This window comes from Myxine glutinosa, chromosome 6, assembly GCF_964187855.1.
Source record: "Myxine glutinosa chromosome 6, kmMyxGlut1.1, whole genome shotgun sequence".
Taxonomy (NCBI): Eukaryota; Metazoa; Chordata; class Myxini; order Myxiniformes; family Myxinidae; genus Myxine; species Myxine glutinosa.
The window spans coordinates 50,931,058-50,958,442 of NC_136266.1; the positions used below are offsets into that span (position 1 = coordinate 50,931,058).

The 27,385-nt window shown below is 42.6% G+C and overlaps 1 protein-coding gene across 3 annotated transcripts in view; it reads right to left on the reverse strand.

Annotated features, from left to right (window-relative positions):
* PC (pyruvate carboxylase) overlaps positions 1-27,385 on the reverse strand; it is a 663,757-nt gene that overhangs the window by 296,474 nt on the left and 339,898 nt on the right. For all 3 annotated transcript variants that reach the window (XM_078779838.1, XM_068119999.2, XM_068119997.2), the window contains exon 13: positions 10,150-10,371. In XM_078779838.1, coding sequence (XP_078635964.1) covers positions 10,150-10,371 — 222 coding nt within the window. The remainder of the gene's footprint in view (positions 1-10,149; positions 10,372-27,385) is intronic.

Sequence of the window (27,385 nt, forward strand, 5' to 3'; positions counted from 1 at the left end):
ATCCTCCTCGACCTCAGCGCCGCCTTTGACACCATCGATCACACCATCCTCCTCACCCGACTTGAAACCACCTTTAACATTACCGGCACTGCCCTCTCTTGGATTAAATCATACCTCTCTGACAGACGCCAGTTCATCTCCATCAATAACTGCAAATCCCCCACTGCTCCCCTCCCCCAAGGTGTCCCCCAAGGTTCAGTTCTTGGCCCCCTCCTCTTCATCCTTTACCTGTCCCCCCTCGGTCACTTAATCCGCCGTCATGGTCTCCAATTCCACTGCTTCGCCGATGACATCCAGCTTTTCATCTCCACCAAGTCCATCTCCACCGCCACCCACTCTATCCTGACAAACTGCATCACTGAAATAAAATCCTGGCTTCAAATCAACTTCCTCAAACTTAACTGTGATAAATCTGAAATAATCATCATTGGCCCAAAAACGCTCACCAAATCCACCCATAACTTTGCCCTCAACATCGACGGTTTACCAGTATCCACCTCCCCTCACATCCGGAATCTTGGCATCATCTTTGACCAAACCCTCTCCTTCGACAAATACACTAAACAGATCACAAAGACAGCCTTCTTTCATCTGAAAAACATCGCCCGTCTCCGTCCATCCCTCTCCTCCGTGGCTGCAGAAACCCTCATCCACGCCTTCATCACTTCCCGTCTGGACTACTGCAATAGCCTCCTTTATGGTTCACCCTCAACAATCACCAATAAACTCCAATACATTCAGAACTCCGCTGCCCGTCTACTCACCCATTCCCGGACCCGTGACCACATCACCCCCGTCCTTTACAAGCTTCACTGGCTCCCCATCTCCCAGAGAATCCAGTACAAAATCCTCCTCTTGACCTACAAAGCCCTCCATAACCTGGCCCCATCCTACCTGGCTGACCTCCTCTCCAGACACACTCCCACCCGCAACCTCCGCTCTGCTGGTACCAACCTCCTGACCCCCCCCCATCCGGACCAAATTTAGATCCTGGGGGGACAGGGCCTTCTCCATCGCTGCTCCCACCCTCTGGAACTCGCTACCTCACACCATCAGAGACTCCTCCTCACTCACCACATTCAAAACATCACTCAAGACCCACCTGTTCAACACTGCATTCAACATTTAACCCACAGCATCTAACCCCTGACTATCTCCTCTCCTTCTCCCTCCTTTGTGCTTTGAATATTTCCCTATTGATTCTTCTTTTTTTGCAATTGTTTTTATGTTTTGCTATACATTATGTTTTGCACTCTGTCAAAGCATCTTTGGGCTTCCTGAAAAGCGCTATATAAAATAAATGCATTATTATTATTATTATTATTATATATACTAGGGCATGCCCGTACTATATCTATATCTAAAATTATATCCCCCCCTCTATTTACATGAAATGGTTTGGTCCATGAAATGTTTTGGTCCATTCGCAACGCCAAAGCGAACGGCGAACGCTTTACATGAAATGGTTTGGTCCATGAAATATGTTGGTCCATTCGCAACGCCAAAGCGAACGGCGAACGGCTTGCGAGTACAGTGACAATCCCCCCCCCCCCCCCCTCTATTTAGATGAAATGGTTTTTATTAGTTTTAAAACATAGTTTAACGCCAACATAGCGCCAACATAGTTTGCAAACGTGAAATAAATGAATACGCTCTCAAATGTGCCATCCGAGGCAGAGTGTGTCCGCCACGTTCGGCACACGCGATAGCTCGCTGCTCTCTGATTGGTTGAATCGTTTTTTGGACATAGCTCGGTAAGTAATTGTCCGATTAATATGAAACCTTGAAAAGGCACATCCTCGGGTCCCCAGCAATATACCTGGCAAGTTTAAAGTATATCGGACCCGTGGTTGTCGAGAAACAGCGGTCACAGACAAACAAACGTACAAACGTACAAACGTACAAACAAACACACAGAGATTACTGGAATTATAGATAGATTACACATTTGGGCGAGGCCGCTTACTTCCAGTGAAGGGAAATCCTACCGCTACAGCATACAATAACATTCTAGACGATTGTGTGCGTCCAACTTTGTTGCAACAGTTTGGGGAAGGCCCTTTCCTGTTTCAGCATGACAATGCCCCCATGCACAAAACGAAGTCCATGCAGAAATGGTTTGTCGAGATCGGTGTGGACGAACTTGACTGGCCTGCACAGAGCCCTGACTTCAACCCCATCGAACACCTTTGGGATGAATTGGAACGCCGACTGTGAGCCAAGTCTAATCGCCTAACATCAGTGCCAGATCTCACTAATGCTCTTGTGGCTGAAAGGAAGCAAATCCCCGCAGCAATGTTCCAACATCTTGTGGAAAGCCTTCCCAGAAGAGTGGACAGTTTACGTTTTGAACAATTTACCCAACTCATCCACTTAGTTTTGTCACAAGTCATCCCCAACTTTTTGACATATAGTGCTACATATCGTTTTTGGTCCTATCGCCCAATGGTGAAGAATCGCTTAAAAATTATCTGATCCGAATTCAAATCTTCACAAAAATTGAATAGATTCGGTCTCGTCACACAACCAACCTGTCCAACAGGTTCCGTTTGAATCCATCCACAACTTTTTGAGATATCGTGCTATATATCATTTACAACCGCAACGATATCCATCAAATCACTGACACATCCTGTGCGGAAAAAGGTTTCATGTGCTCACCAATTTGCCAGCAAACGAACAAGTAAGTAAATCTCACAACTCTCTCTACACAACAATGAAATGACCCAGGAAAAGCCATCAAGTCAACTATATTTTGCACTAAATAGCGTATAAAGGAGTGCGGCAAACACCTTGTAAACGTATATCAACATAAATACATCATTTCAACAAATTGGCCTTTGGTATTGAGAATTTTAGGTCTGATGTACTTGGCAATGTAATCACACACTCACTCACTGCAGACCAAATTGACTGCGTAAAGCTTCCTCTGCATTTGAAAAATGATGTGGTTTGTCTTGCAAGAGATACCTGTCATTTGAATGACATCATCGGATGCATTTTCAAACAGCACATGACAGTGATGTCACAAGTGTTCCTTATTATTCATCTTCCATTTCCCCAAACTGAATGGAAAATGAATGTGGGGTGTTTTGGGTTGAAAATGTCAGGCCCCATCCGCTGCTGTCTAATATTTGTGGCAAGTAGATGTAGTGATGATGATGTGAAAATTGCTCAAAAATCCATCAGGGGAATTGCATGCTATGACGTGCCGATGCTCTTATTCAGAACAGAAATGGTTCCACCCTTTGTAAGGCCATTAAAACTAAAGTGCTTTATCTAGCACATTATCCTCTAGTCTTGATTAAAGAAGATAGCAAATTTAGCAAAAGGCCCTTTCAGTGATGCACAATAAAATTGTTCTGGGAGGTGTGCAAGTAAGCTTTTCCTTTTTACAGAGCACGCCATTCACAAGGCCAAACGCCGCTCTGGGTTGGGGTACAGAAGGAGAGGCTACCGAGGAGAGGCAGAGAGAACAGAAGAAATTTGTTGACGTTCCTCTTGAATTGCGGAAGGTTATAGGACGAGGGAAAGCAAGCCACGGGCAAGGAAATCCAAAGTAGAACAGCATGAGGAAAAAAGTTGAATGAGTACAAAACAGTGTTGGCCTTAGAGATCGATACAGTGTGGGAGTGTGAAGAAGCTGCCAAACGTGTGGAACATCTGAAGGTACGCTCATGGGAGAACAACGGAGACGAGACCTTCAGTACACATTCCACAATAATTGGGGTTGGGGCAGATATCAAAACCAAGCAGAAGTAACTCAGGGAGTTCCTGCAAAGGAGAACCCATTGCCAACGTTAGAAAACATGGAGATCTTGTTTGGAATAAGGACAACAACTGTCTTCTTCATGTTGAAGGATACAGGAAAATCCTTCCACCAGTTTGTCACATTCTCCAAATCTTGATGAAGAGTGACACTGGCTTGGGCATGAGATGAAGCAGAAAGGGTGCATGCATAAGTTGTGTACAGTGTAGAATCATCAGCATAAATGCTTAGCTGTGAAATAATGCGGTATGGAAGGTCATGTATGCACAAAAAAACAATGTAGGGCCTAAAACATAACATTGAGGAACACTATATTGAAGCTATGTGTGGTGGACGATTGCCCATCATGTACCACTGAGATTTGGCGATCGGTAAAAACTGCAGAGATAATGCTGAGAAACAGCTGGTATATAACCTAACAGAATGGCTGCCACCACAAAGACAGCTTACAATACACAAGCCCATCATTCTGCAACTTGCAAGTATGAAGGATATGCTTTTTTGCGTGTATATGCAGTGTTGTGGCTTGTGGAGGAGCTAGAACACAGAACAGGTAAGGCTACAACAACACAACAACAGACATTTGAGGCCATTTTCCCTGATAGAGCGGGGGTTAGCCTTGCGGGCCCCATGACAATCTTCTCCATTTTGCCCTATATTCTGCATTTCCTCTTGTTAACCCCCTTGCCCGCATTTCTTCTTCCACCATCTTTAGCCAAGTCTTTCTCGGTCTTCCCCATCCTCTACTTCCTTCTACATTCATTTCCATCATTCTTCTCAACCAGTCACTTTCATCCTTCCTCAACACATGACCAAATCATCTCAACCTGTTTCTCTTCACAGCATCAATCACAGGCTCTATTCCCATCATCTTTCGCAATTCATCATTTGTCTTCCTCTCTCTCAACGATACTCCACACATCCACCGAACCATTTGCATTTCCACCCTTTCCAGCCTTCGTTGCTGCTCTACGTTCATTACCCATGTCTCGCTCCCATAAATCATAACACTTCTCACACATGCAGCATACACCTTTCCCTTCAGCTTCAACGAGACCCCCCTCCTCATCAGCACGCCACTCAGTTCCTGAAACTTCTTCCATGCACATCTCACTCCAGCAACCGTTGCCGAGTCTGATCTACCTTCTCCATTTAGCATGTCTCCTAGGTAACAAAATGTTTTCACACCTTCCAGCTTCACGCCGTCTCCAATATCCAACTCAACATTTCCTACATCTGCAGCTCCCTCTGTGCACACCTTACACTTGAATGTAGCTGCCACACTGGTTAATGACCCTCTCAGACCACTACATTTTTGATGAACCCACTCAGCGCACATTGTACATTGAATGGAGTTCACTCCGACACCCTTCCTGCACACAGCACACGGCCACTTCCCAGTTATTTCCACCTCACCACATGCTTTCCCACTTGCCATCACCTTCGTTTTTTCGATATTCACCTTCAGACCTTTTGTCTCCATACATTCCTTCCACTTGTTCATCTTCTCCTTCAGTCCATCCATACTTTCCACAATCAACACCAGATCATCTGCATACAACAACTCCCACGGTAAACCCTCCTTTACGTTCCGAGCCAGCACCTCCATAACAGCTACAAATAGTAGTGGACTTAGTATTGACCCCTGATGCACTCCCACCTTCACCTCAAACTCACCACTGTTCCCGTCCTTCGTCCTTACAGCTAGGCGCGCTCTTTCATACATTGCCATCACTACTCTGATCAACCATTCCTCCACTCCTAACTTCCTCCAGGTAAGGTAAGGATGTATCAGAAAAAAAGAAACAGTAGAAAGAGAGGGGGGGTGGGATAACACACCAACTGCAGGGTTGAGGGACAATCAAAGGACACTTGAAGAAATAAGGGATGTGGGGGAAGAATGAGGGCTAGGGGAGGACACAGGGGGTGAACAAGAAAGACACAACCACAAACTCTTAATCACAGAAGTGTAAAGAAAAACTGGAAACTTGGAAATAGGTGTCCCTAGGGTGGGTTAGTGGGGGCGAAAATATCATGGTTGTGGATGGGGGGTGACCTGAGATGGCGGTGAACAGCTGTTTTGGATCCCTGGAGGGAAGAATGAGATTGAAGAGACTGAACAAGATGGTTGATCCACAGGCAGGAAAAAAAAGGAGTGAATGAGTGGAGGTGAGCACTGAGCGGTGATTCTGGATTTTGGAGTTTCATCAGAAGGGGGTTACCGGCAGACCACGTGAGTCCTACTGCACAGAAACATGAAGGGGGAAGGGGACAGAGACCACCGACCTGTCTGCGATATAAGGGGTAATAGCACCAGAGACACTGCATCATCACAGGAAATCCAAATTATTTTGAAGACCTTGATTTCCACAGCAACATGCTGAAGAAGGTGTGAGGCAGGGGTGCCAGCCGAGAGGGGAGAGCAGTACTCCACAAACTGCGGATGAAAGCCTTGTAGGTAGATAAAAGGTCAGGTGTGCCAAGGAATGACATTGGATGCCAATTGGAGACACGTTTAAGTAACAAAAGGGTTGGTGAATGCATGTCCGATAAATGGTTGAGGACGTGTTCAACATCGGGTTTTTTTTACAACTAAATAGCCGCTAGTCGGCCACCTTTGATCGCATCATGAAACAAAATGATGTGCATATGTTTACCATCATGTGTTGTCTGTGTGCATAGTATGAACTAAATCGGTCCACACACGATCTCCGAGATATGGTTACAGACACACGGATGCACAACACCAAATCCATAAGTCCAGTTGCGGACAAAGTCCAATGGAGGCTAATAATGCAATTAGTGCCTTGAGAACCATGCAGCATACAATCACAATCCACATAAAAACAAGCTGCATAGCCATAGTTACCTGTGTTCCTACTCTTTATTTCATAATTCTGTTGCAATTTGTTTAAAATTAAACCTTATTTCACCTGCACGAAAACGCTTTGCTCTTCTTTGCCGAGTGACTGGACGCGCTGTTTGCAAAGTGGTTGATACGGACCGTCTGGCTTAAAAGCGATAGCAAGCTGCTTGCTAACGGAACACGCCGAGCAAGCTGCTTGCTAACGGAACACACAGAGCAAGCTGCTTGCTAACGGAACACACAGAGCAAGCTGTTTGCTAACGGAACACACCGAGCAAGCTGCTCGCTAAAGGAACATACCGATCAAGCTGCTTGCTAACGGAACACACCAAGCAAGCTGCTCGCTAACGAAACACCATTTGTGAAGAAAGTCATATTTGAATACCTTCACTCTTCGGGAATTTAAAATTAGGCCTTTGTTGTTGAACTTCGCAGGGTTGACAGGATGTCCTAGGCCCTAGAGGTACGCACATTCGCATCTAAGCTGTCTGGCCTGGGTTCGAATCCCGACCTCGCAATAAACTGCCATCCTGGTGTTTCACAGGCAGGGTGATTCATCAATGTGTGTGCCGTCCCTCGGATGGACGTTAAACTGGGGGTCCCGTCTGCCAGCATGGGTTGGTGGATGTTATAAATCCCATGGTGCCCTTCACAAAGACTAAGCGAGTATCGCCGACACCATGGCGATACTCACAGCACTCCACCACCTCAAATTCCAAATTCCTGCCCTAACTAGGCTAATGTCAGGCCTCGCCAGCCAGTATATACATATATACATATATATATATAATATGTATATATATATATATGCACACACACACACACACACACACACACACACACACACACACACACACACACACACACACACACACACACACACACACACACACATTTTTCGCAATGTATATTTTCAAAATGTATGAACAATTGTACACAAATACTGGGCTGCAAGTAACAGTGTTTGACAGATGCGTAACTAACTTCCCAAGAACAAATAATGTTTTTCTCCATTGATATTAAAATGTATTTGGTTATTGCATTATTAAAAGGGCCATTACATTTCTCTCCCTATCAGCACGATCACAAGAACACAACACGCTTGTTCATTTGTGTGCAGACATTACAAATTAATTAGTCAATTAAATACATTTGTGATATTTAAACTTCCAATCAGGAAAATTTTATTTTTACTTGTTCAAAGCAGCATGTGATAGAAATGGTTCTATTTTGATGAATATCAATGTACCAATATAAAAATCTGAATTATCTTCATATTCCCAATGCTTAAATGGATGTATGATTGCTCAGAGGTAGCGCACCTGACTTTAAACTGTATAGTCTGACTTTGACTCCTGATCCAGCTATAAACAGTCATCCTGGTGCTTTGCAGGTAGGGCATTGCACCTCCTTCGAGGGGATGTTAAGCTGGTTGTGCCATTCTAGAATTCGCTTAGGAGCCTAAATATCCCATGATGCCTTTCAAAAAAGGTAGGACATTTTTTGATGATTTCCTAGTTAAAGAAGAAGATAAAGACATAAAATGTCATAGCCCCTGCCCTGGTTTTAGTAATTTTGCTGTATTTTGTTTGAGGCTTTTTTTGTTAAAAGCTGTTAATTTTGTTCGGACATGTTGGAGACACGTTTAAGGCTGTCAGTGGACATGTTGGGGACATGTTTAAGTAACAAAATGGCCACCAGTCGGTCATATTGGATCTGATGTAAAAAAAAAAAAATGGCGTGCATATGTAAACAATCATTCATTATCTGGGTGCCGATATTGAACAAGATCGGTAAATGCATTTCTGAGAAATGGTTGAGGACGTGTTCATTATCGGGTTTTTAATATCTAAGATGATTCCTTGGTATCTCTCCCAGGTTACTCCCTCCTCCGGTATGATAGACCTGAGCCTCGTCCTGGAGGTGGGGTTGCTATCTTTATAAAAAACTCTCTTCCTCACTCGCCCTGCACTGCCCTCTCTCCACCTCACCCCCAGGAATACCTTTGGTTACGGCTTCCCTTTCGCTCCCACCTCTTGGCTTCACACTAGTCTACCGGCTGGCCATCCTTGATCAGATCGCAAAATAAAGTGAGGCACACGTGTGCGCCATCATGTACTTTGCTTTTACCAAGTTGGAACAAAATCAGACCATGCATGTTCAAGAAATGTTTGGGGACACGTTTAAGTAACAAAATGGCCACCAGTCGGCCATCTTGGATCTGTTGTCGAAAATAAATTACGTGCATTTGTAAGCCCTCATTTAATAACCGTGTGCAATGCTTGAACAAGATTTGTTTATGCATGTCTGTGAAATGGATAAGGATGTGTTCAACATCGGTTGTTTTTTTTACAACTAAATAGCTGCTGGTCGGCCATATTTGATCGCATCGTGAAACAAAATGATGTGCATATGTATACCATCATGTATTGTCTTTGTGTCAAGTATGAACAAAATCTGTTCATACATCTCCAAGATATGGTTACGGACGCACGGACGGATGGACGAGACCAAATCCATAAGCCCTTGTTTCGGACTAAGTTAAACGGGGGCTAATAATTAATTCCCTCCGGGCAGCATCTCCTGGAGAGCCTGGTGTTGGCTTAGCGGTTAAGGTGCCGGCTTGGGATCCCAGGATCGAATCCCGGTCGATCGCTAAATTAACACCAGGGGGGTTGACTCAGCCTGTCATCCTTCCGAGGTCGGCACATTGAGTACCAGCTTGCTGGGATGAATGATCACGGTGTGTACCCAGATTTAGAATAGGTACACCGTATCCCTGCGCATCGTAGGAGCGTGACCAAGGGTTGGCGTCAGGAAGGGCATCCGGACATAAAAACATTGCCTCAAAAAGGGAACCATGATTGTCATGGGGCCCGCAAGGCTAACCCCCGCTCTAGTGGGGAAAATGGCCTTAAAACGATCATTCATTCATTTCATTCAGCATCTCCTGGGGTGGGGCACTGCAACAGCGGCAAAACACACCCCAAAAATGATGCAAAGCAGCAACCAGGTAAATAAGCATGAATTAATGTAGAACCTTTGCCTTCATCTCACAGCACTCCACCACCTCAAAGCCAATTTATAAACTACATACTTAAGCCTGACTCCCACCATCATCTTCTCACAGCATTCCAGCACCTCAAGGGCCGTATATAAAATACATGTGAAAAAACGAATTTTGCACCCTCTCCCCCCTCATTTTGTTTTTGCATTCAATGCAATCCCTCCCCTTCTCTTCTCTTCTCTTTACTCCCAGCCCCTGCTAACCTTATAAGTCCCCCTACTAATCCTCTCATATTACTCAATTTAAGCTTTCTCAATTTACCCCTCCCTAAATTTTTTGCAACATGAAGGTGACCTCTAATTTAACATAAATGAGATGGAAGGTCACCGCAGAGAAGGATGGTCCACAAACCCGGACCACAAACCAGACTGTGGTGATAATGATGTCAATTTTTCAAATGCCTGTGGAATTACACGAGCCCTGTATTTTGTACGAGAAAACACTCACCTCCCCAATTCTCCAAGCCAAAGAGGTTGCTGAAATGATGGGACAGGAAAGGAGAAATAGCCTTGAGGTCATGCGTGCGCACACGAGTTGCCAGCAACGACTGGTGCGCATCCCGGAATGTAGTGTCCATGAGAAGTAGGCCCGGGTGCTCTCGCACAGCCTTGGCAAATCCTTCTGGGCCAGACTGAAGCAGGACATCTCGAAAACCACTGGGGGGCTCACCTGGAAGAAGGATGGGGGTGGTGAAGGGCAAAGAACAAAAGGTCAGACGATGATCGATATTATTAACCACACAAATCGTGTTGTTTTCCCTCACAGATTAGGCCACGTGTGTTCTTTCATTTGGGGATCTGAGGAACTTCTAACCTTTTAATAAATAAGCAATCAAAAGCCATTTTGGACTGGTTGTACAGCAAAGCTAGTGAAAAGCATAACCCTCAGGAAATAGGCAAGACATCGGCCTACCATTTAGCATGGGACATTGGGACACCAACCGCAAACAATTTTGAATTACCGCACGAGAAAACTTCCCCACATTAGCGAATGGCTTCAGCCTGGCTTTCTTATGCATACAACAGCTACACACCAGCAGTCATTATTCAATCTCACTGCACCTCGTGACAGCGGTACGATTTGCCAAAATAGATTTGTGGATATTTGTATACTGGCTACCATCATGGCACATCAATCATCAGTTTTTCATCAATGCCGAGAGGCACACTTCTTTTACCTGCATCAAAAGTTTTAAAAGTGACAGATGTAGCATAAAACTTTTTGTCTGAATCCGCGATGTAGCATAAAACTGAAAACAATAAATAAAAAGTAGCATAAAAAGGAATAAACAAACTTTTTTTTTTGGAAACTTTAAAGTAAAACCCAGAACAAGCTGTAATCACAGGGTGGCATCTACCACTACGGAGTTATTTGATGTCAAGGAAGCACCAGAATTTTTTTTTAAGAGTATTCGATGAACATCAGCAGAGCTCACTGAAAGATACTGATGGACAAAATGCCAGCACGCGTTATAATGCCAGCACGTTGTAATGCTGGCACAACAAGACCAAATTACATGAATGCCCGTTGCTTTTCCTATTCTTCACAACATCGTCGAGAGAAGTCCTTTATTCCTAAGCATGATGGTGATTCCCAATTCTCTTCGAGACATTTCGCAAAGAGAGAAATAGATGAGACCAAGCATCCTTGAGATTGCCTGGCTGAGACTGCCGCTATATACGAGGCAACGGGTAAATGGGAGCAGCACTGGACCCATCTCGATATAAGACGATGTTCCACACTGAGGCTGAACGTCCAAGTCATGGTGTCGTTGGTGCCAATCGAGGTAACTGATCTCAGATGTTCAGTGCACTTAAACAATTGCAATTGGACAATCAAATGTTATCAACCTCCTTTACTCACACCAGCTTAAGCACGATCTTACGAAAAAAAAAGCAAAGAAAAACAATTAATCAATTGCCATTTTGTTATTGGCACAAGTCGTAAGAACATGTTTTCAGTGATGATGAAGGCAGGGTACATTTGGTGTGCAATTTCAAAATTGGATTCAGAACTGTCGGCTGTTTGGCTCAGATAACGCAAAATGTTGAACATTTTATCTTGTCAAGGAGGGTAAGAGAAGGAAACTTTAGGGTAAAACTTCTACAATATAATACAAGCGTTTATTACCCTGCGCTCACGAAGTGAAAAGCAGTTAGGCATTCAGTTGCATAAGTACGTGTGGCGTGTCTGCATTTTTAAAATTCATTTTCTCAGCAACCGTTGGTCCGATTGACGCGAAATTTTACAATAGGAGCGCCTCCGCCTGTATAATTTTTAATGATAATTATGACGTCATGGGTCACGTGGTACAGGCGCCATCTTGGAAAAATCGAAAAAATGTTGCACTCTATCTCCAAAACCGCTCCATGGAAAAAATTGAAACATGGCTCATTGTCAAGTACTCCCCATGGGGAATAAGATACGCTAGTGATGATGTCATCGGTGCCTTTATTATGACGTCATAATACAAGTACAACGCTTGATCCGATCAGTTTGAATTTTTTTTCTCTGCAACTGTTGGTCTGATGGACACAAAATTTTCACCGTAGGAGCGCTTCCTCCTGCAGAATATTTTAAATGATAATTACGACATCATAGGTCATGTGATACAGGTGCCATTTTGGAAAAACCTAAAAACGTTGCACCTTTATATCTCCAAAAGCACCCCATGGAAAAAATTGAAGCATGGCTCAATGTAAAGAGCTCCCCATGGGGAATAAGTGTTGTTAATGATGATGTCATTGGTGCCGTAATTATGATGTCATAATTCGACAGGGACAACGCTGTCTGATCAGTTTTGAAATTTATTGAGCGTGATCTATGCAACAATTATATTAGAGGATATAAATGTATGATGTCATCGCTTACGTGGTCTGGCAGCCATATTGATTCAAATAAAAAAACTTCAAAAGCAGAAGAGTTGGCTCGCACCAAATTGACTGCGCAGGGTAAGTATTCTATGAATACCATCTAGTTTGAAATTGAACTGTTATCTTACTCACAGAACACGGTTATAACCTGAACTCACAGAACATGGTTATTACCTTTACGAGAGTACCTGAACAAATTTCAATTTCCTTAAATATGGAGCCGTGCATCACACATATCCATCCGGTTCGTGGAAGACTTGAGCACAAAACCTTCTCCAGCGTACCCCACAAGGTGGGAATAGTTGGGACCGTTAAAAGAAGTCATAGAAGATACAAGTTTAGCGATTTAGAAATGTGATTGGCTTCATGACCCCTTCGGTAGCAGGGAGGAAACATCAAAGTAAACCGCATGGTCATTTTTGGAAATATTTACAATCTTCGGTTAGGAATTTTGAAGATAACACAAATGTGGGCATTATTCACATCCCAATAGAAATACACAAATATCTTTTCATTATAACCTGTGAATGGTACTTGGTCTCAAGAATGAGCATGAAATCATTCAGAAGGAAGAAATTACTTGCCATGTATAACTTGCTAGAAACTGCAAAGGCCAAACTTCATATCACTGTCATATTGTGCCAGTTTGGCACAAGTTTTAAAGTAATTTTGCAAAATGTGAATGTATGTGCAAGTAAGCTGTATTTCACCAGTGTCACAATCCTTATTAATCCCTTGAGGGTGCTAATCCGCTTGCTTGCACATTAGTCTGACACCTCTCTACAGCTTTACCTAGTTCCAGCAAGTTGGTGAACTGCATGTCCTGTTCTCATAGGAAATGGGAAAAGACGCACTTAATTCACTCATGTTTGTTGACACACTTATCGAAAGGGTTTGCATGCTGGAAAGAAATGTTCAACTTGTTGCAAATAGCAGGAAAATGTGTGATTGTCAGGAAGAAGAGTCAGAGCTCAGTGTGTATTTCTGGCACCAATTTCTCCTGTTTTGATGTGTGCATGGGACGGGGGTGGGGGAGGAAGGGTGGGAGGAGAGGTGGCAGTAGGGAGAGGAGGGCAACAACAACAACAAAAAACACAGAAAAGACTGATTATGTGTCAGAGGACACTCAACAGAACAAAAAGTGTAAAAAGTGTAATTTACGGGTCAGAAGTATTGTTCAGAAGTATGTGTGTGTGTATATATATGTATGTTATGTTTTGAGGCATTATGTTTTCAGGTTGTCTGTCCGCACATCCGTCCGTCCGTCTGTACGTACGGGCTAAACCTCATTTTTCTGAGCAAACATATGTCCGATTGAGACGAATCTTTCAGGGTAGGAGTGACATCACAATTGTGATGTCATAGGTCACGTGGTATGGCAGCCATCTTGGATTAAACGCAAATAAAAAATTATTTCTCGGAAACCGCTGAATGGAAAAATTTGAAACTTGGCACATTGTCAAGTGCTCCCAATGGGGAACAAAAGCATGACAATGATAACATCATAGGTGAAGTGGTATGCCAGCCAAAATCTTTTAATCAAATTCCTTATCCTAAAAATCTGAAATTGCGTGCACATGATCTATGACCCATTTGTATTGAAATATTAAATTTATGACATCATAGGTCACATGGTTTAAATGGTTGAAAGAGGTATAAAACAAATGGACACTGCTAGGACCATGAGAAAAGAAGTAGGTATTTCAAAAAGGTGGATCTAGGGTGAATTAACGGGGGTAGAAAAAATCATGGTTTTGGATGGGGGAACCAGAATAAGAGATGGTGGTGAACAGCTGTTTTAAAGACTTGGAGGCAGGAGTGGGATTGAAGAAAGTGAGGGAGTTTGTTCCAGAGGTGGGAGAAAAGAGGAATGAAAGAGTGAAGGTGAGCAGAGAGTCTTGATTTTGGCAGTTTCACTAGAAGAGGGTTTCTGACAGATCTTGTGCGACCTGTAAGAATATTTGGAGGAAAGAGCACAGACAGAGCTGGGGTAGTTAGGCCGGAGAGGAGTTGGTAGAAGACAGAAAGACCACCAACCTGCCTGCGGTGAGAGAAAGAAAGGCCCTCAGAATCGGCTTCATCGAGGGAGATACCAATGATTCTGAAAGCTTTGGTTTCCACAGCATGATGCCAAGCTAGGTGTGAGGCAGGAGCACCAGCCCAGAGGAGAGAGCAGTACTCCATCAAGCTGCAGAATAAAGCTTTGTTTGAGGTGAGGAGCTCAGGTGTGCCAAGGAAGGACTTCACACGACGGAGGATTCCCAGACGGTGACTGGCTTTGGAGGCCAGCTTGGAAATGTGGTTTGCCCAGGAAAGATCATGGCAGATAGTAAGACCCAAAAGCAGTGTTGTTGAGAAAGTATATGGAAGGCTTATCCAGACATCTTTTTGGAGAGACATAGTGAGAGTGTGAGATTTGTCAGGATTGAAAGACATGTTCCACTTGTTTGACCGGTCTGTAATTTTGTCCAGATCTGCAGCGTGAGGAGGCTGCAGACTGCCGATCTTAGGGATGAGGTATGGAGCGGCAGAGAGTGGAGTCATCAGCAAAGAGATAGAGGATTTTCCAGAGATTCAGAGAGATCATTGTTGAAGACCAGAAAAAGCACAGGGCCCAGAACACTGCCTTGAGGAACTTCAGCCTGAACAGGAAGGGGAGATGAGAGAATTCTATTCAGGGCCACACATTGACTGTGACTGGTGAGGAAGTCTGCAAGCCATGTATGGAAGTTTCCATGGATACCTCAGGAGGAGAGTTTGGTGAGCAGGGTGGGGTGCCAGAGCGTATCGAAGGCACGAGATATGTCAAGGGAGACAGCTCTGATTTCCTGTTTGGCATTGAGGACCTCCATCCATTGTTGAGACAGCAGAAGCAGCATGCTCAGAGTAGAGTGACCTGGTCTGAATCCAAATTGATGCCCAGAGATCAAGGCATTGAAGAAGAGGAAGGATTTGATGTCAGAAGCGATGATAGATTCCATGACCTTGCTGAAAATTGGGAGCAGGCTGATTGGTCTGTCGTTGCAAGGATCTGTTTTTGTACCATTTTTGTTTAAAGTGGTAATGTTGGCTGATTTCCAAGCTGATGGCAGATGACCCTCGAGAAAAAATAGAAAACATGAAAATTTAACATTTGTCCACATTCACTGGCAGACATAATGAACCTTAGTCTGATAATCCCCACTGATTATGGAATAAATGGCGTCTTGGTCTAACCAGAAGGTACAGAGGGTCTTTGCACGCAGCATTGCATGTACCTGCCTTTGAGCTGTCTTCTGGTTTTGATTTTTGACAAGTGAATAAACTGTCATCCTCGTGTTCCAAAGGCAGGGCGAGGCATGAATGTGTGCACTGTCCCTCAGATGGACATCAAAGTGTCCTTTCCATCTGCTAATATTAGTTGGTGGGCATTAAAGCTCCTTATATTAATATTTTCATATCCCGGTGTGTACCCCGGTTTAGAATAGGTACACCGTATCCCTGCGCATCGTAAGAGGCGACTAAGGGTTGGCATCAGGAAGGGCATCCGGCCATAAAAACATGGCCTCAAACAGGGAACCATGATTGTCATGGGGCCAGCAAGGCTAACCCCCGCTCTAGCGGGGAAAATGGCCTTAAAAACGATCATTCATTCATTCATTCATATTAATCTTTTCAGAACCACCACCATCAAAGTCATCAATGTAAAACGTTTTGAAAAGTTGATTTACAACAAAAGGAAACTTTTCCTAAGGAATTTTGTGAAAAAAATAAAGTAAAAGCAACCTGTGACATTTGTCAAACGCTCAGGATGGAACATGTCCATGCGGCAGCTTTGTGTCGCACACCTCATTTGTCAACAAAGGCATAATGTGAGTTTGTGTTTGTCATTTGTACATGCCAAGCATCGTTGGCTATAGCAGCGCTTGCGTGGAAAAATAAACGAATCTGAACACCTGAAGAAAAACACATTGTAAGGCTGGCCATGAATCACCTAAGCACTAAATTTCGAGCTCATTTTATCGACAAGCGAGGCCAGCATTGCACTAGCCTCCGAACCCTTTGGCAATTACACGCAGGCCGAGGCTAAGTCAGTTACCCGAGGAAAACGGACGTCGACACGCATGTTTCATGTTGTGTTTAAGGCAAAGGCCACAATGCAGTCTGAGAATGAAGCATCAAGGTAAAACACTGAATTCCTGTTTATCATTTGACAAAGCCATGAAAAATTGCAGCTCAAAAACTGATCTGGTGAATTTTGCGAAAAGTCTATTTATTTATTTTGTGGAGTCAAGATTTTTGGAGGAGCGAGAACACAGAACAGACCAGGACAAAACAGAACGGAATGAATAGTAAAATGAGGGTGAGGCGAAGGGGGGTATACACCAACAGCAGGGCGAAGGGACAAAATTGAGGGAGACTTGGAGGTCTCCCCTGGGCGGACTCCTCCAACTGCACACCCATTCCCCATAAAGGACATGGGGAATATAATGAGAGCAAAGGGACGTACGGGATGAACAAAATGGATATAGTCACAAACTCTCAATCACATAAGTCGAAGGAAAAACTGGGGAGGTAGCAGAAATGAAAAAAAGGAAATCAATCATAGCAAAAAAATAAAATAAAATATGGGGGACAGGTGGGAAGAGGAGGGGGGGCCAGGAACACTTTATATATATACAGTGCATTCAGAAAGTATTCAGACCCATTCACTTTTTTCACATTTTGTTATGTTGCAGCCTTATGCTGAAATCGTTTAAATCCTTTTTTTTCCCCTCATCAATCTACACTCAATACCCCATAATGACAGAGAAAACAGGATTTTATAAAGTTTTGCAAATATATTTTTAAAAAACAAACTGAAATATCACATTGACATAAGTATTCAGACCCTTTGCAATGACAGTTGAAATTTAGCTCAGGTGCCTCCCGTTTCTCTTGATCATCTTTGAGATGTTTCTACACCTTGATTGGAGTCCACCTGTGGTAAAATCAATTGATTGGACATGATTTGGAAAGGCACACACCTGTCTATATAAGGTCTCACAGCTGACAATGCATATCAGAGCAAAAACCAAGCCATGAGGTCGAAGGAACTGTCTGCAGAGCTCAGAGACAGGATTGTGTCGAGGCACAGATTTGGGGAAGCCTAGAAAAAAATCTCTGCTGCATTGAAGATTCCCAAGAGCACAGTGACCTCCATAATTCTTCAATGGAAGAAGTTTGGAACAACCAGGACTCTTCCTAGAGGTGGCCGCCCGGCCAAACTGAGCAATCGGGGGAGAAGGGCCTTGGTAATAGAGGTGACCAAGAACCCGATGGTCACTGGCTGAGCTCCAGAGATCCTGTGTGGAGATGGGAGAAACTTCCAGAAGGACAACCATCACTGCAACACTCCACCGATCTGGGCTTTATGGCAGAGTGGCCAGACGGAAGCCTCTCCTCGGTGAAAGACACATGAAAGCCCACAGAATCTTGTTTCTCACTTCTGAGAGTCCTTTCGGTGCTTTTTTGCAAACTCCAAGCGGCTTTCATGTGTCTTTCACTGAGGAGAGGCTTCCGTCTGCTTTTTGCTTTACTAAACACTTAATCATTGCGCTAATCTGTTCAGATAAATCAACTAATTTATCAGCTGAAGAAATCAAACAACAACAACAACAACAAAAGCAATGGCAGATTGCACAAATTGGCAGATTCAGGAACAGCAATAATGCTTTCCACCTGAAAATAGCTCAACAGTGCACCAAAGGTAAGGTTCCTGAAAAGCTCAACGGTCTTTATTACAATAAGCCAGAAAGGCTGGAGGATGCTGCTTAGAGGAGGCGAGCCAAACCCCAGCTAATTCTGAGGCAATCACCAGTCGCTTCAAAGCCGATTATTCCAGAAGATCAATGGCTGGAGCCCAAAGCGAGCTGGCACGTACAGCTGCGGACGCACGTTTCCGAACATTGTTCCTCACAAAGCCCTCCAAAGCCCTGGCAAGCAGCGGCCTGCATACAGATCGACGATGGCTCGACCATGTCTGCCTCGTTGCGTGGTCACAAATGTAGTTTCTGAAGTGAAGTTACCTTTTACGGAGCTGATGAGAGGAATGACTGACACGGCTGTTTGCCGGTGACGGATTGGACCCGGGATGAAACCACGCAGCATTAACAATGCAAAGGATTGCTTTCTTGGGGCTTTAAGTAAATCAAAAGTAATTTTATTTTGTAGATTGACTTCCTGTCACTTGTAATACACCGTTAAATACGTCCTCAGAAAATACATACAAACATCCGTCTTCAAAACAGGTTGCTCAATTGGGTTTAGACTTTCTCTCGTAAGAATCCCATTCCCACTACTATTCAAATCGCTCTGATGAAACAGATTAAATTTCACAATTTATTCCTTACTGCTGTTGGAATTCCTCTTTTTTCCTTTCTCCAACGATAGAAAACTAGAGGTTCCAGGGAACCTGAACTCAACTGGTCTATATCAATATGGTTAGAATATGCATAATATAACCACAAACTATATCGTTTATATGTGCGTTTATATGTTTATATGTGCGTTTATATGTGTTTTCAAATATCTTTAAGTGGCAAAAGGCACAAGTTTCATCAAATTTGATCAGTGTTTGTGACTTTTAGAGCTTGGACGTCGTCCAAACTGATGTTTATGGGTCAAGTCATGTCATAGGTCACGACGAGGTCATTTTTCGGACATCGTCAAAACCCGTAATATATGTGTTGAGGTTTGTTACATACTGTCTACACACTAAGTTTCAGCCTTCTAGCTACATGAAGAAGTACCAGATTGACAAAAATTGATTTTTCAATATGGCCACCTGCCGCGCCCATTTTTGGGCGTGCAACGCCCAAATGCAATCCCAGACTAGTTTATGTCTTAAATATGGTGCATAACAGGTTTCATCAAATGTTATCAATATTTGTGACTTTTAGAGCGTAGACGTCGAATTGTTTACAGACGACAGACAGACAGACAGACAGACGACGGACACTGGGTGTCGACAAAAACTCAGCTGGATATAGTCCAGTTGAGTTAAAAATGGTGATTGTTGCCATGAAATTGGACACTGCAAACATTTGGAGGCTGTCTACTTGCTGCACCACCTGTTGTGGTGCCATCCAAGTGCCAGCTAGCTTGAGGTGTTGAGATTGGATGTATTTTACTTACAGCCATGCTGCTTTGTTATTCCATCTGCCTTGTTTTCCTATACCAGCCATACAAGTGTATCTTTGTGCAATCAAGCCATGGCCGTCATACAGTTTCTGTTCAACGCCCGTACACTTCCTCTTGTTGAGAACGATGACAAGTTCCTTTGAAGAAACAGCTGGTGAAAAGAGCATTGGCTCACTGCTGCTCATCATGTGGTTGCGGGTCCTTATTTCTGGATGCTTGACTTGTTTTTAGATAAGTTGTTGTTTTTGCAAATAATCTTGTGGCGTTGAGCATTGTAGCAATCAACTTTTTGTGTACATAGTCGAGGCTCATGGAAGAGCTAGTAAACTGAACAGATCAGGACGTAACAGACAAAAACTGGACACAAAACACGCATGCATGGGGTAGACAAGATGGATACAGAGGATGCATTGGGTTGACAAGATGGATACAGATGATGCATTGGGTAGACAAGATGGATACAGAGGATGCATTGGGTAGACAAGATGGATACAGAGGATGCATTGGGTAGACAAGATGGATACAGAGGATGCATTGGGTAGACAAGATGGATACAGAGGTTGCATTGGGTAGACAAGACGGATACAGAGGATGCATGCAGTAGACAAGATGGATACAGAGGATGCATGTGGTAGACAAGATAAATACAGAGGATGCATGCAGTAGACAAGATGGACACAGTGGATGCATGGGGTAGACAAGATGGATACAGAGGATGCATGGGTAAGACAATATGGATACAGAGGATGAATGGGGTAGACAAGATGGATATTGAGAATGCATGGGGTAGACAAGTTGGATACAGAGAATGCAAGGGGAAGACAAGATGGATACAGAAGAAAATTCCAATGATGGAAAACTGGAAAATTGGAAGTAGGAGGGATTTTGGTGGAGTTAACGAGGGCAGAAAATATCATGGTTTTCGATTGGGGATAATCTTAAACTAGCCGAAACCCATGGAACATCCACGGAAGGGAGGATGTAGTGTATGGATAGAGTGTACCATTATGGATGGCATAGGGGATTTGCTTGTCCGAGTAAGAGTTAGGAAGAAAGATGAGAATGAAGAGTGTGTATATGAACAACGATCGCCGACACTGGCACAAGTGCATGCTCTGGATTGTCCACTCAGTGGACGGCTTGCTTTCGCCTTCGCCTGTCCAATCAGCGGAAGGCTTGCTTCGCCTTCGCCCAGCAGACGCCAATACGATGGCGTCGTATCAGCAGTTAATCGGATGCTTTTGGGCCCCAACGTCGGCTAATTCAGATTTTTCGAGTATGGCTGTACGTGATAAACAAAGAGCGCGGTTCGTAGATCGTAAATCCATTAGTACCGTGGGCATCGGGTCACTGGGTGCGGCGTAAAAGGGATAACAAAGTCGAGTCGTTACGCTATTATTATATAGATGCTGGGGAACAGCTGTCTTGAAGACCTGGAAAGAAGAATGACATTGAAGATGTGGAAGTGGGTTCCACAGGTGGGATAAAAGAGGAACAAATGAGAGGAGGTGAGCAGTGATTCGGGATTTAAGTAGTGGGTTGATGAAGGGGGTTGATGGTGGACCATGTGAGCCCTGAAGAAACCTAGAGGAGAGAAGGAGGTGACAACACATTGAAAGGGCAGAGGGTGAAAGACGAGAAAGGAGGAGGTAGACGACAAAGAGAGCACCGACATTTCTGGGATGGTGAAGTGATAAGTCCATAGACACGGGTTCATTGCGGGAGGTTCAAATAATCTTAAAGGCCTTGGTTTCCATGGCATCAGGCTGAACAAGATGCGAGGCAGGGGAGCCAGCCCAGCGGGTAGAGCAGTACTCAATCAAGCTGCAGATGAAGGCCTTGTAGGTAGATAAGAGTTCAGGTGTGCCAAATAAGGACTTTCCATGATGGAGGATACCCAGTGGGAGAGAGATTTCAGAGAGAGATAGTGAGAGTGTGAGATTTGTTTGGGATGAAAGACATACGGTATTTCAAAGTGTTTGACCAGCTTGTGATTTTTTCAAGCTTTCATTTTCATCTACATTTCACATTTCCTTTATTGCTTTTGTTCTTTTTTTACAACTCTACAAACTTTTATAGTTGGATTTTTGCTTTAAGTCTACAAGCTGAAAAGTGTACACGAATTACTCATAAACAATTTATAGAAATCCAAAATGAAATTTATCTTCAGGTTTTTGTATCATCGTTTCAGTTACTTCATATATCATTGCTGATCATCCGATGCTCGACTACAGAGCTTGCATCCCGTATCCAGTGCAGAGCTTATTGAACATTTTTCAACATCCATCAATTAACAAGTCATTGGATGAGAGGTGTAAACACCAAAATGGACCACAAATGTATGATTTTTGTTTAAGTAGCGCGACTGGTCGCAATACCAGGGGCAGAAAATAAAGTGTCTGTCTAAATTAACTTAACAATGTCAATGGCTCAGACGGTTTGTCAAGTTTCACGACTCCTGAAACAGTGAAGTTTTGTTTTACAAATCACATGTAGATGAAGGTTTGGGAAAAATGTTTTGGAATTTAGAAATACCGCAACGAATCATGGATCGATTGAAAAAGAAAGTGAAAGAAGAAAATCTCTACCTGCAAGGGGTTCTCCAAATCTGCGTCATCACTCAAGGATGATGTCCAGGTATCTGTAGGACGGAAGCGGTCCACCAGTAACCACCTCTTTGTGAAACTGCCTAAATCCAGAATCACTGCTCACCTTCACTCATTTATTCCTTTCTTTTTTTTAACCACCTATGGAACCACCTTCCACACTCTCCATTCTCATTATTCACTCAGGTTTTCAAAGAGGGGGACACCCCTCCCCCCCCCCCCCCCCCCCCCCGCGTGTGCTGAAAAGATAACACCGCCATAGTTTGGGTATACGCCTCGGATTTAAAGCTCGGTTGGCCACCCATCACTCTGTGGTGTTCACTACAGGGTAGACACATGACAATATATGAATGAATGAATGAATGATCGTTTTAAGGCCATTTTTCCCTGCTAGAGTGGGGGTTAGCCTTGCGGGCCCCATGACAATCATAGTTCCCTGTTTGAGGCAATGTTTTTATGGCCGGATGTCCTTCCTGACGCCAACCCTTAGTCGCCTCTTACGATGCGCAGGTATACGGTGTACCTAATCTAAATCGAGGTACACACCGGGATCATTCATCCCAGCAAGCTGGTACTCAATTTGCCGCCTCGGAAGGATGACAGGCTGAGTCAACCCAGCAAGTAAATTATTCCTGGCATTAATTCAGCGGTCGACTGGGATTTGAACTCAGGATCCTAGGATCCCAAGCCTGCGCCCGAACCGCTAAACCAACACCAGGCTACATTACAATATATATATATATATATATATATACACAAAGAATTAAGTTAAGCACCCCCCCCGTTTTTTTACAACCTCGCACATTACAAGTTTGTTGTCGTCAAAACAGTGTAATATACCCATGATATTGCTATATTTTCTGGAGAAGTGATATTATGGTCACATAAAAACATAACAATCATGCCGTTTTCAATATTTTATTCTGAATAATTTAAGGTGAAATTTTTTGGGAATTTTAGGCATATTTTCACCTCAATTTAAGTATGGAGCTATAGGTCCATCACGGACAGTGTGGATGACGTTTATGTTTTCTAACGTACAGTCATTGTTCTGAGAAGACCTCTAGCGATCTTTGCGTCAATAACGTGTGTAGGACCCCACGTGATCGGATCACTGACTCAACCAATCACTTTTTTTCACTTTGATCACTCAATTTCATCAATGGATAATTGCTAATGTCATACCAATCATTATTTGATCTCACATACCTTAGAATATATGCCAATGTATACATATACACAAAGAATATATATTAGGGGGTGCTTACCTTAATTCGTTGTGTAGGGGTGCTTAACTTAATTCTTTGTGTATATATATATATATATATATATATATATATATATATATATATATATATATATATATATATATATATATATATATATATATATATACGTATATACATATATATATATATATATATATACATATATATACGTATATACATATATATATATATATATATACATATATATATATATATATATATACATATATATATATATATATATATATATATATAATATATATATATATATATGTATATAATGGCCGATATATATATATATATATATATATATATATATATATATATATATATATATATATATATATATATATATATATATATATATATATATATATATATATATATATACAGTATATATCGATACTGTATCGATACTGAGGAAGCGTCGATACTGAGGAACGGGCTTATTTTAGCTGAGGCTAATGACTGTACCTGAGTTGCTGTGTTGTCATGATTTTCACCAATCATAATACAAACAATTACTTTGCACAAATGTATTTGTTGTGTTTGTGATATTACATTTTTATAGGCAATTTAGGTTGAAGATTTAGGTTGAATGTTTTTTTTTCAAGAAAGAACCCCTCAGCACATACATAGGGTAGGGGTAGGTGCAGACTGGAAGTTTGGGACGATTACACCTCACCACCACGTAATTCAAAACACCTCACCACCAAGTAATTCAAAACACCGCACCACCACGTAATTCAAAACACCTCACCACCACGTAATTCAATATACCTCACCACCAAGTAATTCAAAACACCTCACCACCATAAAACACCTAATAAAAACACCTCACCACCACGAAATTAAAAACACACCACCACGAAATTGAAAACACCTCACAGCCATCAAGCATGTAATAAAAACACCTCACAGCCATAAAACACGTAATAAAAACACCTCACCACCACGAAAATAAAAACACCTCACAGCCATAAAACACGTAATAAAAACACCTCATAGCCATAAAACATGTAATAAAAACACCTCACCACCACGAAATTAAAAACACCTCACAGCCATAAAACACGTAATAAAAACACCACAGCCATAAGACACGTAATAAAAACAACTCACCGCCATAAAACACGTAATAAAAACACCTCACCACCACAAAACACGTAATAAAAACACCCCACAGCCATAAAACACGCAATAAAAACAACTCACCGCCATAAAACACGTAATAAAAACACCTCGCAGCCATAAAACACGTAATAAAAACACCTAACAGCCATAAAACACGTAATAAAAACAACTCACCGCCATAGAACACGTAATAAAAACACCTCACAGCCACGAAATTAAAAACACCTCACCACCACGTCATTTAAAAACACCTCAACACAAGTAATTCAAAACACCTCACCACCACATAATTCAAAACACCTCATCACCAACTAATTCAAAACACCTCACCACCACATAATTAAAAACACCTCACCACCACATCATTAAAAACACCTCACCACCACGTAATTATAAATACCTCACCACCACGTAATTATAAATACCTCACCACCATGTGATTTAAAAACACCTCACCACCATGTGATATTAAAACACCTCACCACCACGTCATTTAAAAACACCTCACCACCACATAAATCAAAATACCTCACCACCACGTGATTCAAAACACTTCACAACCACGGAAACAAAAGTTTGAGGGAGTCGTTAAGTGACAACACAGACACTGCCCAGATGTGTAGATATCTATCTATAATTCCAGCAATCTCTGTGTGTCTGTGTGTCTGTGTGTCTGTGTGTCTGTGTGTGTGTTTGTCTGTGACCGCTGTTTCTCGACAACCACGGGTCCGATATACTTTAAACTTGCCAGGTATATTGCTGGGGACCCGAGGATGTGCCTTTTCAAGGTTTTAAATTAATCGGACAAGTACTTACCGAGCTATGTCCAAAAAACGCTTCAACCAATCAGAGAGCAGCGAGCTATCACGTGTGCCGAACGTGGCGATCAGACTCTACCTCGGACGGCACATTTGAGAGCGTATTCATTTATTTCACGTTGGAAAACTATGTTGCCGTTAAACTATGTTTTAAAACGAATTCAAACTGCGATTAAATTAAAACGATTCATCGTAACTGCGACGATTTGCGAACTTCCGGACAGTGAAGACTTCACTTCCGGCAGCCATCTATCTATAATTCCAGCAATCTCTGTGTGTCTGTGTGTCTGTGTGTCTGTGTGTCTGTGTGTGTGTTTGTCTGTGACCGCTGTTTCTCGACAACCACGGGTCCGATATACTTTAAACTTGCCAGGTATATTGCTGGGGACCCGAGGATGTGCCTTTTCAAGGTTTTAAATTAATCGGACAAGTACTTACCGAGCTATGTCCAAAAAACGCTTCAACCAATCAGAGAGCAGCGAGCTATCACGTGTGCCGAACGTGGCGATCAGACTCTACCTCGGACGGCACATTTGAGAGCGTATTCATTTATTTCACGTTGGAAAACTATGTTGCCGTTAAACTATGTTTTAAAACGAATTCAAACTGCGATTAAATTAAAACGATTCATCGTAACTGCGACGATTTGCGAACTTCCGGACAGTGAAGACTTCACTTCCGGCAGCCAATCACAGAACGCTTTGTTGCGTAGGCGTGGCCGATGTGAGAACGAGCGGAGCTGAGCGCGTTACGAGCTGACCGCCATTACGGTACGGTTCGTAATTCGATTTCTTCCGGAGAAAATAATAATTTCTCGATTTCATATGCGCATTATTTCTCCCAATTCAGTCAGAGCGAAGGGCGGAAGCGAAGAGCGTTGTTTTTTTTGTTTACGGGCGTACGGGCGGGGTAGAGCGTACGGGTAGCGTTTTTTTTTTTTTTGGCAAGGAACGGGCACCCACGTACGGGCAATGCCCTAGTATAGATAAATGACTGTACCCGAGTTGCCGTTTTGTCATGGTTTAAACCAATCATAATTCAAACAATTATTTTGCACAAATGTATTTGTAATATACGTGATATCACATTTTATAAACAATTGAATTTGGGAAAAAAAAAATTTCCCAAAAAAATTCCAAAAAAAATAAAAATAATAATTGCAATTAAAAAAAAGAAAAATACCCTTAGGACATACCGACGGGAGAGTTATATGCATACCAGAAGTTTGGTACGATTTCACAAGAGTTTGAGAAAGTAGTTCAGTGACAACACAACACAAGACAACACAACACAGGACAGGACAGACGCTGCACAAATATATATATATATATATATATATATATATAATATATATATATATATATATATATATATATATATATATATATATATATATATATATATATATATATATAATAATAATAATAATAATTCATTTATTTTGTATAGCGCTTTTCATGAAGCCCAAAGGCGCTTTGACAGAGTGCAAAACATAATGCATAACAAAACATGAAAACAACAATTGCAAAAAGACGAATCAATAGGGAAATATTAAAAGCAAAAGGAGGGAGAAGGAGAAGTGATAGTCAGGGGTTAAATGCTGTGGGTTGAATGTTGAATGCAGTGCTGAACAGGTGGGTCTTGAGTGATGTTTTGAATGTGGTGAGTGAGGAGGAGTCTCTGATGGTGTGAGGTAGTGAGTTCCAGAGGGTGGGAGCAGCGATGGAGAAGGCCCTGTCCCCCCAGGATCTGAATTTGGTCCGGATGGGGGGGGGTCAGGAGGTTGGTACCAGCAGAGCGGAGATTGCGGGTGGGAGTGTGTC